Consider the following 18,946-nt stretch of genomic DNA (forward strand, 5'->3'; position numbering starts at 1 on the left):
AACTCAGGAAGTGGAGGTACACTGAGCCAAGATCATGCCACTGCACTTCTGCCTGGGAGACAGAGCAAGACTCTGTCTCAAAAAAAAAAAAGTTAACACATTTGTAAACAATGCGTTTTTAAAAAATCATATGGAGAGTTTTGGAGTTATTTGTATAATAAATATTCTGGAAGCTATATTGTAGATTTCAGTCTTGAAAGTCGTTTTTCTGAATAATTTGTGGTAACTTTCAATATAAGAAGGATACCATTTCTTAAATTAATGGAGTGTTCTGAAGTTAAAGAAAATTATATACTCTTTTCTTTGTGGCAATTAACTAGGGAAGAGAAGGATAAAGCACTGTAGTTGTCTTGAGAAGGCTACATTTGTCTTTTTATGAAGGAATATATGGTTATTTCTATGAAACACATTAATACTATACTATTATTAAAAATTCAAACAAACTGAAGCTATTCATAAGACTTTATGCACAATTATAATCTTAACTGAAATAATTTACCACAGTATAAGTGAATTCTGGCTAGAAATTGATAGAATAATGCCACCATTTCCCTCTTATCTTTTGGAAATCACTTAGAAACAGTAAGACGGAAATCAGTAGCCTTCAGATATGCAAAAAATAGCAACTAGAAGGTAAAAATAGAAGAATAGTACAGGCATCTTTTGGTATCTGTGGGAGGTTAGTTCCAGGACACCCCCAGTACAAAAATCCAAGGATGCCCAAGTCTCTCATATAAAATGACATAGTATTTGCATACAACCTGTACACATTCTCCCGTATACGTTACATCATCTCTGGATTACGTCTAGGTATTGCATACCTAATACAGTGTAAATGCTATGTAAATAGTTGTTATACTGTATTGTCTTTTCAATTTTTTTAAATTATTGTATTCTTGCTATTTATTTATTTATCAAATATTTTCAGTCCATGGTGGGTTGAATCCATGGAAGCAAAACCTGTGGATATGGAGGGCGAACTGTACTTATTTATAATGATAACAAAAGTAAAATACTTAAGAAATGTACAAGACAAACTGGTATTTCTTTAAGCTTGTTCTAAACCACTTACATGAGAATATCTGACCCCTGTACCAGTCCTAAAGAATCAAAATCTCTGGGGATAGATCTTCGAATTTGCATTTTAGTAAGTACCCAAGCACTGATTGTACTCACATTAAATTTAGAAATCAATACTCCATATTAAAACACTAAGTAAAACTCTCTAAAACTCTATTAAGGGTAAGAAATGAGGACCTGAATGGAATAGTACATGTAGGAAGACACAGTATGTTAAAGCTGTCAATTTTCTATACATTAAAATCCATAAATATTGCAGGATTCCACTAAAATAATAGGATTTTTTTGGTTAGTGTCACTAAATGCTAAGTCTAAAGTTTACATGGGAAATAAGAGGAAAAATAGCCAAGAAAATTATTTAAGAAAAGTGTAAAGGAATAGGGCTGGGAATTTGCCCATTTAAAAGATTAAAAGTTATTATGAAGCTCTAATAACGAAAAGATTGTGTTACTTGTTTTTTATACCTCAGACATATCTGGAAAATAGAAGATAAGTTCCAGAAGTAGGATCAAATATATACAGAACCTTTATGAATGATAATATGATAAAAATAGACAATATTAAAGGAAAAAGACAAGTCAATCTCAGTGGGATATTTTAACATACTTCTCCTAATAACTGATATAACATGGACACAAAATTAGTAGACCTATAGCAGACTTGCTCTAATTGAGACATACATGTATAAACATTGCACCAGATAGTGGCAGAGTATGCATTGTTTTTAAATGCACACAGAACATTTACAAAAATTGACCATATACTAGGTCACAAAGCAAGCCCCATCAGATTTCAAAGTCTCAAAACATACAGAGTATGTTCTCTAACTACTGTTCAGTTATTCTAGAAATCAATAAAAGAGATAATCTAGAAACCTGTATGTTCATAAGGTAAGATATATACCTCTAATCTAGGTAACCAATTGGTCAAAGAAGAAATCAATAGAAGTTAAATACATTTTTGAACTGAATAAAAATATATATCAAATCCTGTGTTATTAGATAAAGCTGTGCTTCAAGGAGAATTTGTAGCTTGAGATGTAAATATCAGAAAAAGCAAGATTGAATATCTTAAGCATGACATTCAAGAAGTTAATGGAAGAACAGCAAATTAAAAGCACTTGAAGTAATAAGGATAGTTAAAATCTAAAGCATAAAATAGAAAGGATCAATAAATCCCAAACTTGCTTTTATAGAAAGACCAATAAAATTGACAAATGCATAATAAGTATGTCGAAAAAAGAAAGCAAAAATATCCAAAATCATGAATGAACATGAAAACATAAATACAAATACTGTAGTCATTGAAGATAATAGAGATAATTCTACTACTTGGAGTAGCTACCTGGTTTGTCTCATAGCAAACTTCCTCTGTGAAGAACTGGGAAAACTGGACAAATTTTTTTCTAGTAATTCTTATTTTTGCTTTTCTAGTAAATTATTTAATTCAACCTGGGATAGAGATGATTCCAACCTCTACTTAGTTCTTTGAGGAAGGGTCAGTTTCTCTATCTTTTGTAGCAGATTCTGTCAGTGCCCTTCCCATACCAATTGGACCCTACCTATAGTTTTAGTATGTTCTGGACAGTTCTAGTTTTCCATATCTGTATCTGTATGCCTCAGGGCCTTTTTTTCTAGAACAGGAGAAAGCTACTTCTCCTGTTTAGAAGACCCAAGGAATTAATATTCCCCCATCACCACAGAAAGCACTCAATCAGTAGGTCTTGGGAGTTATCATATAAATATCCCAGTTGCCTCTTCCCTTGAGTTGGTTAATACTGAGGTTTGTATTTTTGAGTTTTCTAAAATTTCCTGGTTGTAATAACTGCAGTGGCCCACCATGGGTAACTAGCATAATAACACATCTTTTAATTAAAACCTACTTTTCCTTCACTTTATTACTTCTCTACTTTCCTACCATTGTCTCTGTACCTCTCAAATAAACTATTTCCATTGAAATCCTTGAATTACGGTCTGCTTCTGTTGGAACCAAAACAGGGCCTCAATCAAAAGAATGGGCTGTTTACCGGGGCTGCTCCTCCTTGTAGACCATGTGCTCCAATATTCCACCAAACCTTGCAAATCTGCTGAAGTTGTGCCACAACTGAATATGGCAGTTACTTTAATGAGAAAAGTAGCTTAAAAGTCAGGTCTCCAGAGATTGCCTTTCAGAGGTTTTTATTTTCATTGTCTTAGTAGTTTTCCATTGTTTTCAGATAATTAGTTTTTATATGCCGTCCGGGTGTTTTAGTTATTCTCATTGGGGAGACTGATCTGAAACCACCTAGGCTGTTTGACAGAGGTGGAACTTCGGTATTATGTTTTATGTTTCTATTCAAATTCAAGAGATATTGTTTGAGCTTGGAATGTAGGTGAAATTCTTGGCTAGAAATGTAAATTTGGAAACTATCAGTGTGTAGACACTATTTAAAATTGTGATAGAGGGTTACTTTACCTAGAAAACATGTATTGATAGAGAAGAGGCACATTAAATTGATTGCTAGGGAGACTGAAATAAAGTATCTAGTCAGCTAGGAAATAAACAGGAAAATGTTGTATATGGAAACCAAGTTATGGAAGTGCAGATTAAATTTTCCTTGCAGATTATACATTATTAAACAGATTACATAATTTAAACCAAGCACTTGAGGGTAGAAAACATTAGGGAATGGACACAAAGACATAGTCCTGCCTTCCATTTCAACCGTGTAAATAAACTATAGTACATGATAAAGCTTGCATTAGCTCAGTTGCAATCAGATTGTAGCATAAAATGGTTTACCCTCGTATTGGTATTAATGCCAGCATTCCTGTTTACCACAGGTTCAGGGCTGGAAGATTTTAGCTATGTCACACAATAGAAGGTGTGAGAGTGAAGTGGGATTACCCCTTTCCTCTGAAGTAGGTGTGAATGTTGCCAACCCCTTGGCAGGTATAGGAATACCTTTTTTAAAAAATGTTTTAAAGAGGCTGGGCGCAGTGGCTCACGCCTGTAATCCCTGCACTTTGGGAAGCCGAGGCAGGCAGATCACGAGGTCAGGAGACCAAGGCCATCCTGGCTAACATGGTGAAACCTCGTCTCTACTAAAAATACAAAAAATTAGTCGGGCGTGGTGGTGGGCGCCTGTAGTCCCAGCTACTCAGGAGGCTGAGGCAGGAGAATGGTGTGAACGCAGGAGGCAGAGCTTGCAGTGAGCTGAGATTGTGCCAGTGCACTCCAGCCTGGGCGACAGAGCGAGACTCCATCTCAAAAATCAATAAATACATAAATACATAAAATTTAAAATTGTTTTAAGGAAATAGTTACAAATGACATTCATCAGACTACTTAAAAACAAATATGAGAACGTTGTATCTGGTTGGTATGGATTTTTTTTTTTTAAAAAAACCATCTTCATCTCTATTTTTAAAATTTTCTCCAATGAGCATGAATTATTTGTATCATGTACACATATGTAGATGTTTGTTCAGACTTACAGACATTTTTAACTGAATAATTTTCCACAGAGAGAAGTTGCAGCTAACAGCCAGAATGGTGAGGAAATTGTTCCTGCTTTGACTTTACGTTTCTTGATTACGCAACTAGAAGCAGCACTTAGGAACATTCAAGCTGCCAATTATACGGTAAGTGTTTTCTTTTTGAAAATTTGATATAATGGACTTGATCAACGTTTCTCAGTGAGAAAACAGCCAATGCATGCTTATTTTAAGGTGTGGGCCAATTTTTAATTTTCTCTTTTACCTCTAGAAAAGGGTATGTATAAATTGATTCCTTCCTGTGTCTTGTACTTTCTTATATGACTTTTGGATAACTTATATGTCTTGTACTTTCTTATGTGACTGGCTCGGTAATATTCTATTCTAGTCTCCTTCCCTACCACAAAATTGTGCATCTTAAGAGAAACTTGAACTAATAGAAATGGGCTTTCCCAATTAGAAATGGAGAATCATAAAGTTAAACAAATAAGCCAAATATAGAAGGACAAATACTGCATGATGTCGTTTGAATGTGGAATCTAGGTGTTGAACTCACAGAAGCAGAGAGTACAATGGTGGCTAGGGGTAAGGGGTCAGGAGTACAGACTGAAGAGATGTTGATCAAAAGATACAAAATTTCAGTTAGTTGTGAGGAATAAGTTCAAGAGATCTGTTGTACAACATAGTGACTATAGTTAATAACAATGTATTATAATCCTGAAAATTGCTTAGAGTAGATTTTAAGTATTTTCACCACAAAAATGGTAAATATGTGAGGTTATACTTATGTTAATTAACTTGAGTTAGTCATTTCACAATGTGTACATATTTTATAATGTCATGTGTATGATAAATATATACAATTTTTATTTGTCAATTTAAAAAGAAAAAAGAATTCTGTCTTTTTTAACCATACTTAATCAGTTTCTCTTTCTTCTGAGATTTCTATATCTGTAAAAGTCGGAATTTCTATTAGAGATAAAATTAACAAAATGTATTTATGTGTTTGAGATCAAATGATACTTCAGAAATAAATAGGGTTATCTTCAAAACAGGACTACCCAGACACCAAAAAAAGGAGCCTAAGACATTAACTCCCATATTATAATGATGTACAAAGAGATGGAAAAATAATTCTTATTTAGGACTCTGGAGATTAGGGTTCTTACAGGGTGAGTTACACCATTCAGAGGGAGATTCTAGTTGGACTCCAATGAGGAAACAAAGAAAATGAGGGGTTTGCATCTTGTAATCCTGAGAACTTTGGGGATATGGCAGACCTGCTGTTTCTCCCACTGACTAGATTGTCAGTCAGTGAAACAAATCAATGTGAAATCAGCCTTAACAGGTACCCATTGCTTAGCCTTCTTTACTTAGACATTACTTCAAAGATGAGTCTTAGACTAGGAAATGGAAGAGTTTCTCCCTTCGTAGCTCTTGGTAGTACTTGTGAACAGAAGTGGCATTGTCATGATCAAAGCAGTCTATTGCTGTTTCTAAATTACTCTGTCTGTCCTTCAAGGCCACCAAAAAGGGATAAGACAACCTTGTAGGAGGCAAGAGTGGATTATGTATTATGGGGGTGCAGTTGCCAATTGCATCTCTATATTAATTTTGTTCTAGTTCTTGGAATAATCTTTGCTAATGAGGAGAAGTTAGGAGAAAAGGATAGGGGCTTTAAGTTAAAAATGTACAACTTGCATCTGTAAATTCCAGAGATTTTCCTCCTCTAATTATAGCATTACCACAATTCTGTATCTTATCTTGTTCTTAGAAATGTTTTATTCAGAATTATATTAGCCAGTCTCTGTTGTGTTATTCATGAAGCTGTTTTCTTTTAAGTACAAAATAATTGCTCACATTTATTTAGTGTTTGCTGTATGACAGCCACTGTTCTAAGCGCTTTGTAAAAATTAGCGCTTTTACTGTTCCTGAGTACCCCATCTTAGCCCACAGAGGTTAAATAACTTGCTAACTTGACCAGGTAGTAAATAGTGGAGTCAGGATGCAGTCCTTGGCTCTAGATTCTGTGGTCTGAACTACAACATTTTACTGCCTCTTCAAAGATGGGAATTTTAAGGTGGGAACCACTTAGATGTTATGGGGAGTTTATATTAAAAGACTCACTTAGTCCATCAAGAACAAACACACATGTCTATCTCCACTGAGATCAGTTTGAAGCCAAATTTCTAATCACAGTCAGTTATCTCCTCATCGAATACTGTTGGTCATTAGAAGCATGCAAGGTGAGAGTATACAGTTAGATCAGTATAAACAGAAAGCTTATGGGCCGGGCGCGGTGGCTCATGCCTGTAATCCCAGCACTTTGGGAGGCAGAGGCAGGCGGATCATGATGTCAGGAGTTTGAGACCAGACTGACCAAGGTGGTGAAACCCCGTCTCTACTAAAAATACAAAAAATTAGCCAGGCGTGGTGGCATGTGCCTGTAATCCCATCTGCTCAGGAGGCTGAGGGAGGAGAATCGCTTGAACCCAGAAGGCAAAGGTTACAGAGAGCCAAGATTGCACCACTGCACTCCAGCCTAGGTGACAGAGTGAGACTCCATCTCAAAAAACAAACAAACAAACAAACAAAAAACAGAAAGCTTATATCCTGTGGATATTTATTATTCTATGTACCTAGAAAAATCTTGTTTATGGTATGGGGAAATCTTGATGAAAAAGGGTAATGTGACAAAAGATAGGGTTATAATCTTCAGTCAATATAGAGCTTAAGAGCAGAGGAGTCCAGGGTTCTCCAGAGAAACCAGACTAATTTTTGCTGTGTGTGTGTGTGTGTGTGTGTCTTTGTGTCTATGTGTCTGTGTGTGTGTTCTGTTTTATATATATAAAACATACATACAAATACTTTATACACATATACATATACATGATTATAAGGAATATATATGTGATTTATTATGAGGAATTGGCTCATGTGATTATAGAGGCTCAGCAAGTCCCATGATCTGCTTCTGTAATCTAGAGACCCAGGAACGCTTGTGGTATAACTCATCCCAGTTCTGAAGGCAGAGAACTAGGTATAAATCCAAGGATGAAGGCAGAAGTTGAGATGAGATGTCCCAGCTCCAGCAAGTAGGCAGGGAGCAAAAAGGGATGAATTCTTCCTTCCTCTACTTTTTGTTCTATGCAGGCCTTAATGGATTGGATGATGCCCACCTACATTGGAGAGGGCAACCTGTTATACCCAGTCTGCCATTTCAAAGGCAATTTTCATCTGGAAACACCCTCAGAGACACACCCAGAAACAATATTTAATCTGGGCATCCTGTGGCCAGTCAAGTTGACACATGAACTTAACCATCACAAATACAATGGACAGAGAGGTCTTGGTGTACCCCTCACACAATTTCCCTCAATAATTACATAATTACATTACTCCAGAACATATTAAAAAAAAAAACAGGAAATTGATGTTGGTTCATGGGGCTTTGTGTCTGGAGTCTCCAAGACCACCCTCATATTCAGAGATTTGCTAGAAGGACTGGACTCAGCATATGGTTATACTAATATCTAAGATTTATTACGGTGAGTGATAAGGATATATAGTGATCATATGGGGAAAAGACACAGGTGAAGTCTGAGGAAAGCCATCTACAGATTCCTCCATATTTTCTCCCTTCCTTGAGAAGCCACACAGCATATACGGCCACCTCCAGCAATGCAAATATGGCAACATCCACAATGTTTCTGCCCAGGGAAGCCCATAGGAGACTCAGTGATCAATATTTTTATTGGGCATTGGTCATCCAGGTACCTGCTGCCTGGCATGTATCAAAATTCCAGACTTCCAGAAGGAACTCCCAGGTGCTCAGCATAAATCACATTGTTTGCACAAATAGCCTAGACATAGCAAGGCACCTTTATCAGTTAGGGAACAAAGTTCCCAGACATCAGCAAAGATCAACTTTGCAAGCAGGCCTTAATAAGGATAACTGCCTCAGGCCAGCTCTGTTAACTTTTTAATGCCCAGACTTGTATAGTTCTGTACCATGTTATCAAATGTGTACATTTGTGTAACTACTACTGCAATCAAGATAAAAGAACTATTCCACCACCACAAAAATCTCTCTTATGACTTTTATGGTCACACCTACTTCTCTCCCTCTACAATTCACTGATCCCTAATCTATCTCATCTGAGTAATTTTGCATAGACCATTTTTATGTGAAGGAAATATCCACATGGTTTGATTTTTCAATGAAGAAGTGATAAACTTTATGTCCATACTATTTTGCAGAATTCATGTGGGAGAGTAAAGGATTTTGATTTAAAAGATCGTTGTTTTTTTGTTTTGTTTTGTTTTTGTTTTGAGATGGAGTCTCACTCTGTCACCCAGGCTGGAATGCAGTGGCACGATCTCGGCTCACTGCAGCCTTCGCCTCCTGGGTTCAAGTGATTCTCCTGCCTCAGCCTCCCGAGTAGCTGGGACTACAGCATGCCACCACACATGGCTAATTTTTTGTATTTTTAGTAGAGACAGGGTTTCACCGTGTTGGCCAGGATGGTCTCAATGTCCTGACCTTGTAATCTGCCCACCTCAGCCTCCCAAAGTGCTGGGATTACAGGCATGATCCACCGCACCTGGCCAGATCATTGTATTTTTAAAGGTGGATGGTAGCTACTTCAGTGTTCATTATATTATTATTTAATGTGTTCTTGATACCTAAGATATTACATATTAAAAGAGAGAGTGAAAGAGAGTTTTTGAAAGGTTTAATGTAACAAATTTTTATACTTCTTTTTTACCAGTTTTTTAAAATTTTTATTTTTAATTTTTGTGGGTACATAGGTGTACATTTTATGGGGTACGTGAGATACTTTGATGCAGGCGTACAATATGTAATAATCACATCAGGGTAAATGGGCTATCCATCACCTCAAGCATTTATCCTTTGTGTTACAACAGTCCATTTATACTCTTTTTTTTTTTGAGACGGAGTCTCGCTCTGCCACCCAGGCTGGAGTGCAGTGGCCGGATCTCAGCTCACTGCAAGCTCTGCCTCCTGGGTTTTACGCCATTCTCCTGCCTCAGTCTCCCGAGTAGTTGGGACTACAGGCGCCCGCCACGTCGCCCGGCTAGTTTTTTTTTGTATTTTTTAGTAGAGACGGGGTTTCACCATGTTAGCCAGGATGGTCTCGACCTCCTGACCTCGTGATCCGCCCGCCTCAGCCTCCCAAAGTGCTGGGATTACAGGCTTGAGCCACCGCGTCCGGCCTCTTTTTCTTATTTTAAAATGTACAACAAATTATTGTTGACTGTATAATCATTTCAATTGATGCTGAAAAAGTAGGGTTGGTATTTTTGTAGAGATAGTATCTCACCCTATTGCCCACTTAGGTGAAAATGGCTTATGTACAAAATATAGGCAATAAATGCTGGTGAGGATGTGGAGAAGAGAGAACCCTCTTACACTGTTGGTGGGAATGTAAATTAGTAAAACCATTATGGCAAGCAGTTTGGAGGTTCCTCAAAAAACTAAAAATAGACCTACCATGGGATCCAGCAACCACACTGCTGGGATATACCCAAAGAAAAGAAAATCAGTGTATCAAAGAAGTATTTGCATTCTCATGTTTATTGCAGTGCTGTTCACGGTAGCCAAGATTTGAAAGCAACATAAGTGTCCATCCAGATGAATAAATAACAAAAATATGGTACGTATACACAGGGGAGTACTATTCAGCCATAAAAAAGAACAAGATTCCCCCCAGCACTTTGAGAGACTGAGGTGGGAGGCGCACTTGAACCTGGGAGTTCAAGAGCAGCCTGGGCAATGAATTGTGTGAGACCCCATCTCTACAAAAAAAAAAAAAAATTAAAAGAATGAGATCCTGTCACTTGAAACAACATGGATGGAACTGAAGGTCATTGTGTGAAGTGAAATAAACCAGATAGAGAAAGACAAACTTTATATGTTCTCACTCATTTGTGGGAGCTAAAAATGAAAACAACTGAACTCATAAAAATAGGAGAAAAAAAATATACAGTAGAATGATGGTTACCAGACACTGGGAAGGGTAAGTGGGGGTTGGAGAGACTGTGGTGAATTATTTAGCATGTCAATTGCTTTTATAGACTCCAGAATTTCTACTTGATTTTTAAAAATTATTTTCAATCTCTTTGTTAAATTTATCTGATAGGATTCTGAATTCCTTTTCTCTGTTATCTTGAATTTCATTGAACTTCCTCAAAACAGCTGTTTTGAATTCTGTGTCTGAAAGGTCACATGCTTGTCTCTCTGGTATTGGCAACTGTTGCCTTTTTTAGTTTGGTAAAGTCATGTTTTCCTGGATGGTCTTTATGCTAATGGATGTCCATCGATGACTGGGCATTGGAGAGTTAGGTATTCATTCATTATAGTCTTCGCTGTACAGCCTTGTTTTGTACCTGTCCTTCTTGGGAAGACTTTCCAGGTATGCAAAGGGACTTGTGTATTGTGATCTAAGTCTTTGGTCACTGCTGCCATATCTACATTAGGGGACACTCTAAGCCCAGTAACCCTGTGGCTCTTGCATGTACCATCTTGGTAGTCTTGGGTGAGATCTGGAAGAACTCCATGGATTACCAGGCAGAGACTCTTGTTCTCTTCTCTTCCTTTACCCCAAACAAACAGCACTCTCTCTGTGCTGAGCTGCCTGGAGCTGGGGGAGGGGTGACACAAGCATTCTTGTGGCCACAACCACTGAGACTCCAAAACCAGCACAGTACTGGTTCTTGCTCAAACCCTGTGGTGACCACTGCCTTGCTACCACCTATATTGAGTCTCTCCTTTCTGAGCAGTGCATTTCTCTCTGGCCCAAGGCAAGTGCACAAGTGTCAGACCGGACTCAAAGTCTGGAAGTGGGAACCTCAGAAGCCCAGTTGGTGCTCTACCCCTTGTGGCTGAGCTGATACCCAAGCTGCAAGACAAAGCCCCCTTTACTTTTCCCTCTGCTTTTCTCAAGCGGAAAGGCGTCTCTCACCATGGCCACCACAGCTGGGAATGTGTTGGGTCACACCTGAAGCCAGCATAGCTCTGAGTCTCACCCAAGGCCCATGGCGTGTACTGCTACTACTGCTGATTATTCAGGGCCCAAGGGCTCTTTAGTCAGCGGGTAATGAACCCTGCCAGGATTGGGTTCTTACCTTCAAGGCAGTGGATTCTTTTCTGCCCCAGGATGTGTCTAGAAATATTGTATTGGAGCTAGAGCCTCAGGATTCTACTGTGGCTGAACCGATATTCAAGTGGCAAGGCAGAATCATCTTTACTGTTCTGTCTCCTCTGTTCAAGCAGAGGGAAGGTGTCTCTCCCAGACATGTGGGTTGTTTTCCCTTGAGTTGGAGGGCTGACATAAGCACTCCCTTGCCTACCCCATCTGGTATCTTACTAGGTTGCGTACACCACAAATCCACTGGCTCCAAGCCCAGCACAGCACCAGGATATGGCCAGGAACTGCAGTCCTTGTGGCCTAGACTGCCTTTTATTTAGGACCCCAGGGCACTTTGGCCCACACTGGCAGGGCTTGCTGGAACTCAGGCTCTGACTGCTGGGATGGGCGATTTGCCTATGGCTAACACTTGTCTAACATGCTACCTCCATGATCGCTGACTGAGTTCTGCTCAGTGTGGCTTTCTGATGTGACAGGGCAGCACTGAGTTCCAATGCAAAGTCCCACAGTCACTGTGCTTTCCTTCCCCCAAGTGCAGATTCTCTCTCCATGCCACATAGCTGTAGTCAGGGGATGGAGGAAGGGATGGTGTAGGCAACTTAAGACTGTCTTTCCTACCCTCTTCAGTGCCTCTTCCCTTAATATGATGTTCAAACCAGGTAATGTGATCACTCGCCTGATTTTTGTTTTTACAAAGGGGCTTTTCTGTGGTGTAGTTGTTCAGTGTGGTCTTCCTGTGTTGGGGACGATTGTTGGAGCTTCTATTTGGCCATCTTTGTTCCATATCCTTTCCTTTTATTAAATTTTAATGTTTTATTTTGAGATTATTGACTATCCTGTTTCTTCTTCCTGGGTCAAATTATCAAATATATCTAAAATATATTATAGTTATTATTAGATGACTGATAATGTTATGATAATTTTTACTTAATAATTGTTAATTAAGCTTAGGATATTTAATTAAGCTTGTTGTACTGAAAAGCAGCTTAGTCTAAATAACGAATTAACATACTTTTTTTTTCTTTTTAGGCACACCAGATTGATATTGGTTATTATTTGACATTACTGTTTTTGTATGGAGTAGCAGTCACTGAAAGAGGAAAGAAAGAGGTAACATGTTATTTGCCCTTTATAAATCTTTTTACATCTTAGAATAATCAGGCCAAAGATTATAATATGAAACTGAAAATATTAAAAAAGGAATTAGCTTGTAACTTCATTTATTTATCTTTTAAATGCTTACCATTCATGTAAAATAAAAAGTTATTTAGCTTCTTTCACTTGCATAATACATTTTAATCCATTTTCTAGCATAGCTTAATCCCTCTGGTTTTAATCTTATCCCTTTTGTAAAATATGAATTTTACCTCAAATTCTTTGTCAAACTTAAGTGCAAATAAGTACAAATCTGGGAATTAACTAGATAATTTCTAAGAGTTCTGTTGAATTTAACATTTCTTTTTCTGATTTTTAATGATTTCTCATATTTTCTTCATAGCTTTGATATTTCTCTTATTTTTTCTTCCCAAATCTGTATTTTTGACTTCATAAATTAACTATATAAATATGACTTGTTAATTAGGTAAAGTAGAATTGATAAGCAGTCAAACTGAAAACATTTCTATTTTAAATAATTTCATGTAGTACTAATTATTTAGCGTGATGTACTAGAGAATATTTTAAAGTAAGGCCATGCAGCATTTTTCCAGCTTTTTTTTCTAGAGAGACTGAGGCCATTATGCCTCAGTTTTACTGAAGCATCTATTATAATAGATCCCGATATTTACTTCCAGACCTATATTGTTTATGATTAAGGTGGTGATTCCCCAAAAGAGTCTATATCTATGGGCAAGAAGTCACTTACTTTCTATTTGAAATACTGTGAAGAATTGTGCTCCCATTAGGAAGAATGATAGAGAATTGTGCTCTAACAGTTATCAGAAAAGCCCTTATTTTGGCCAGTAGTACTTGTATGTATTATGTACTTATGTATATAAGTACTTATGTATGTATATGTATGTTTTTAAAAGATGGGGTCTCACTGTGTTGCCCAAGCTGGACTTAACTCCTGGGCTCAAGCAATCCTCCTGCTTCAGCCTCATAAGGAGGTGGCACTATCGGTGTGCACCACAATGCCTAATTGCCAGTTTGAGATACACAAATTGTTGTTACCATCTTAATATTCACTTTGAAATATTGGTTAAAGAAGGTCTTAAGTTTATTTATAAATAAATATTTTAAACACTGACTACATGATCTTTGTAATCACATACAGAGATGCCAGGATTCAGAATGTGAATAAATGACCAGATGATTGGATTATTTTTAAAGCTGCCCTAATCTCTCCAGTTTGAGAAATAATTGTTTATTGTAAAAGAAAAAAAATGACTTTTACATCAGCCAAACCTAGTTTTATGTTACTACAGGATTATACAGAAGCTGAGAATAAATTTCTGGTGATGAAGATGTTGATCCAAGAAAATGAAATTTGTGAAAACTTTATGTGTTTAGTTTATTTTGGACGTGGTTTACTGCGATGTGCTCAAAAGAGGTAAGGATTTTAATTAACGGGTAGATGTTGCCTGTGAAGTCTCAGCATTGTGAAATGGAAGTAAGTGTGCTCAGTATACCAGGCATCATGACATTTGTGCTCTACTGGTTTATCCTTTTCTTCTTTGGCTATTTGTATAGATAATTTCTTTAATGTAGTTGAGAATATTAAATAGCAAACTTAAGAGACCATAGCAATAAAAGGCAGTCTAGCATTAACATTAGGAGCATAGGCTTTAGAGTCTGATAGACCTGGGTTCAGCTACATTTTTTATCACTTACACTAAGAAACTTAATGTTGTTAAGCCTTATATTTTTTTCTTATCTCTAAAATAGAACTAATAGTAGTGTAGGGTTCACTTCATGAGGATGTTGCAGGTGATTAACATAGTGCCTAGGACACAAAAATGCTATACTTAATAAATAAATTATGGTTGGAGTTATTAGTATTATCACCACTAACTTGAAATAGTTTTTAAAAGTATAAAATGAGCTTATAAAGAGTTGAAAAGGGTCCAAATGCTAAGTTTTTGGAGTATTGGCTACTGCTTATTTTAAGAAAGTGAAATTGTATGGAGGAAACTATAGAGATTATCTGTTTACTTCCTCTATGGAGATCCATAACCATTTGTAGCATCATTCATTCATTTTATTTACTAAGTATCCATTATATTCCAGAAACTGTTAGGTGTTGAAGTTACAGTGGTTTACAAAATACAGTTCCTGTCTTCATGTAACTGAAAGTACAGTGAAAGATACAGATCTTAATCAAATAGTCAGTCATAAAATATTTATGAAATAGAATAAAGAACTATGAAGGAAACTAGAGTGAATAACTAAAGTGTTTCCTGGAGACTGGTTCTGGGAATCAGAATTCTCCCTGAGGAAACAATGTTTGGCTAAGATCTGACGGATAAATTTGGAAAAGTTTACTTGGGCATACTTTTATGAAGGATTACTGCTGGGCCAATCCATTGGATCCCTAAAAGTGTCACCTATGTGGTAGTTCCCTGATTCTTTGTAAGGTTGATCTCCTATTCTCTGGGTTGCCTGTATTTTTACTAGGGTGTCCGCAAGACATCTCACTTCTTGTTCACTCGGTCTGAGCAGCATGTGCCATCAATATAGTGGGGCTAGTATGATGCTTTGCAGAATGTCAAGATGATCCAAATCCCTTCAGTTTATACTGTGACAAAGTAAGAGAATTAACATAGCCTGAGACAAGAACAAAGAATATGTCCTGCTGTCCTTCTCAGATGTGAAAACTGTTTTTTATTCTCTTTACTGATGAGCACTGGAGAGAATTCATTCTCCAGATCATTGACACTGGAAGTCCAGTTGTATGGCAGCATCATTACTTTCATCCCTGACCTGTGGAGGACAACCACCACTGAGCTCCTCAAAGACACTGGTGCTCTTCTTACTCTGTATTTCTTATTGTATTAATGAATGGGGTGTCCTCTGAGCCTTTCTAGGATCACTTAATGGGTTCTGTGTTTTTATGTAGTAAGTCAATTCTAACATTCTCACTTCCTTGAGCCTCCTGACTCCTTTAATATGCCTCCAAGAAATTTTCAGCATTTCTGCTTAATTTACTATAGACCATTGTTGTGTCCAAGTTTCAAGGAGCCTTCTCAGCACCATATTAGGACTGGATTCAGGTGTCCTTTCTAGGAAAGTAAATCTTGAACTATGGAAGAATTTTTCCGTATCAGTGTACACTTCCCCATTCAGCCTTGTGTTTATTACCCTTGGTTCAGCACTTTAAAAATCCACTTCCACTCATGTTCCTGCCAGTACATTCTAGTCGGGCTCTGCAATTCTTATGATTAACAAGCTTTTTCTTCCTGGGCAGGGGCTCTGTTTTCTCACTTGGGCTCTCCACTTGACCTTAGATTTATTATCTGAGGGCAATGAGGTAGGGGAAGATCTTAAGAAGGAAGGGCATCATCTTTTGAGACATGCATCTCAGCTGATATTTTTGCATGGTCTCTAAATAAAGATAGGCTGCTCTCCTGTGGCAAGGAAGAGGTCTTTGCCAGTCCAGAGCGTTCATGGGGGGAATTTAAGGATTCAGTGTTTCTAAGCACATTCACCTAAATATCCCCATTTTAGATCCCAGGGTCTACTCATAGCATATCAAATCCCTAATTTTAGTGTAGTTCTGTTGAGGCTGTGTTTTGGGTCTCCTTTGCAGCTGTTCTACCCTTATGGTTAAATCTTGAGCTTCGTTTTCATCATAGTCTGCCTTATGTCTAGAGGAGGTTCTTTAGATGTTGCCATAGAGGCCTTCTAGTTTTCAGTGTCCTGAGTTGATGGTATTAGTCTTGTTGAGGCTGTGCATTCAATATCAGTTTGTTTCACTTTATGATTAAATTTGGGCCTTATTTTCAGCACGGATTATGGCCGTAGGGGATGAGAGTCTCATTAAATTGCCCCCATAGAGGCCTTCTGGATTTCACAGTGTATCCTGAGTTAATAGTTGGCTGACCTGTGCCTGTCATTCTCTTTCTTCAAGGCCTCCAAGACAGTTAACAAAAGCCAACCAACTCTACAGTCCCTTTAATTACCATGGCCCCCATACTGTTCAAGCTTGAGCTACTACATAATCTAGTGCCTCCCCTTCCACCTGTATTTCATCCCACTCTGCCGCAGGTGAGAGTCCTAGTATTTGTATTTCTATGGCATGCCAGAGGTTATCACCACCCTATTTACCACAAAAAAATGGGTTACTTGTTGTATCTTTGGTAAACCATGCATCTGCACAGTCCCATTCAAACTAACCTTATTTTAAAATTCCTTTCAGATATAATGGAGGACTGCTAGAATTTCATAAAAGCTTACAAGAAATTGGAGATAAAAATGACCATTGGTTTGACATAGATCCTACAGAAGATGAAGATTTACCTACAACTTTTAAAGTAAGAAATTATTTAAGAGTAACATTTTATTTGTACTAATCAGAATCATAATGTGTGAACCAACTATGTCATATTCTTACAGCAAGCATGTTCTTTTATTGGCACATAACTTTTTATATAAGAAACAACCTTTATTGTATTACCTAGTGCAGAATGTATGATTCAACAAGGAGGGAGAAGTGAGGTGGCAGTGTTAACATTTTCAAATAACAAGAAGATTAATAGCAATACTAGGCCAGTACTCTGCATGGTTAGAGTCAAATGTAGCAGTTAACTTTTTTTCCTAATTATCTTTACCATTATTTTGCTGTTGATTTATATTACAAAGTACTAAATGCTTAGTTCAGAAAACATGGAAAATATAAAAATGCCCAAAAGTGAAATTCATCTGTATTTCTTCTTCAAATGGATAAACCGTTGTTAGCATTTTTATTTATATCTTTCCAGACACACACACACACACACACACACATAAACAATAGCCTTTATTTTGTGATTTTAAGTGTGATGTTATGCATACTTATTTGTACTCTGGAAATATATAGTATTTTTTATTTCTCAGTCATTAGACTATTATACAATGCAATTTTGGTGTAATGTATTATATAGCTTTGCTTTAATTTGCTCAACTAGTTCCCTACTAAGTTTATTCTAAATATTTCCAGTTTTTTCTTCTTATATAAAGTGATCTTTGCATATTCCTCATGTCATTTCATTAGAATAAATTTCAAAAGGTGGAATTGTGGAGCAAGTATTCACACAATGTGAAGTTGTTACACGTCTCCATATTTTATCTCAGGACATTGTACCACTTTATATTCTTCAAATAGTGTGAGACTTTTCATTTTCCCACACCTTCTGGGTGCACTTTACCTTTTGGGTAATTTTTAACCCATCTGATAGCCATTTGGGTCTTTTAAATTTGTTTAATATGAACATAGCTACAGCAGGTTTCTCTTGGTTAATGTTTGAATAACATATCTTTTTCAAAACTTTAAATCTTTCTTGATCTTTATGTTTTACCTGACTTTAAGGCCAAAAGCATTACTCAAAATAAAGAGAGACATTTTGTTAAAATATAAAATTCAGTTATCCAGGAAGATATAATAACTCAAATTTGTATATACCTAGTAGTATAGCTTCAAAATATATGGGCCAAAAATTGACAGAATTGAAAGGAGAAATATTTTTAAATCCCCAATCACAATAGAATATTTTAATATACTTCTCTCAGTAATCAATAGAACATGCAGACAGCTTTTGGCATTGTCAAGGTAATCATATGACTTCTAATTTTGACTTGCTAAAGTAATAATTTTATGCATTTTTAAAATACTAAATTTTCACCCCTACTTTACAAAGCAGTCCCATATTTGATCCTGGTTGTTTTACTCTTTATTTTCCTCTTTTAAAAATATTTTGCTTTCTTTATTATCTAACTTTTTAAGTGAATTTTTATTTAATGCACAGTAATATACATATTCAGTTTGTCAAATAATCTTTAAAGACTTAAAATAAGAGTTTCTGTTTTGTCCTTTCTGAAATTCTGCTTCTTCCAACTTTCTAAGCATTTTTCTTTGATGTTTACCTATTTTTCAAAAAAATACTGCTATTTAAAACATATCGCCAGGTTTTCTCTTTTGACTTTTCACTGTCAAAAATGAGAGTTTAGCTTGCTTATACATCCCCTACACACACACACACACACACACACACACACACACACACTCTCTCTCTCTCTCTCTCT

General features: G+C 36.9%; 1 protein-coding gene across 2 annotated transcripts in view; it reads left to right on the forward strand.

The window, feature by feature from the left end:
- DZIP3 (DAZ interacting zinc finger protein 3) overlaps positions 1-18,946 on the forward strand; it is a 104,224-nt gene that overhangs the window by 22,553 nt on the left and 62,725 nt on the right. For both annotated transcript variants that reach the window (XM_011932741.1, XM_011932742.1), the window contains 4 exons: positions 4,587-4,703; positions 12,758-12,838; positions 14,155-14,279; positions 17,085-17,199. In XM_011932741.1, the coding sequence (XP_011788131.1) occupies positions 4,587-4,703; positions 12,758-12,838; positions 14,155-14,279; positions 17,085-17,199 (438 nt within the window). The remainder of the gene's footprint in view (positions 1-4,586; positions 4,704-12,757; positions 12,839-14,154; positions 14,280-17,084; positions 17,200-18,946) is intronic.

The sequence above is a fragment of the Colobus angolensis genome, unplaced genomic scaffold, assembly GCF_000951035.1.
Source record: "Colobus angolensis palliatus isolate OR3802 unplaced genomic scaffold, Cang.pa_1.0 Scaffold98, whole genome shotgun sequence".
Classification (NCBI taxonomy): domain Eukaryota; kingdom Metazoa; phylum Chordata; class Mammalia; order Primates; family Cercopithecidae; genus Colobus; species Colobus angolensis.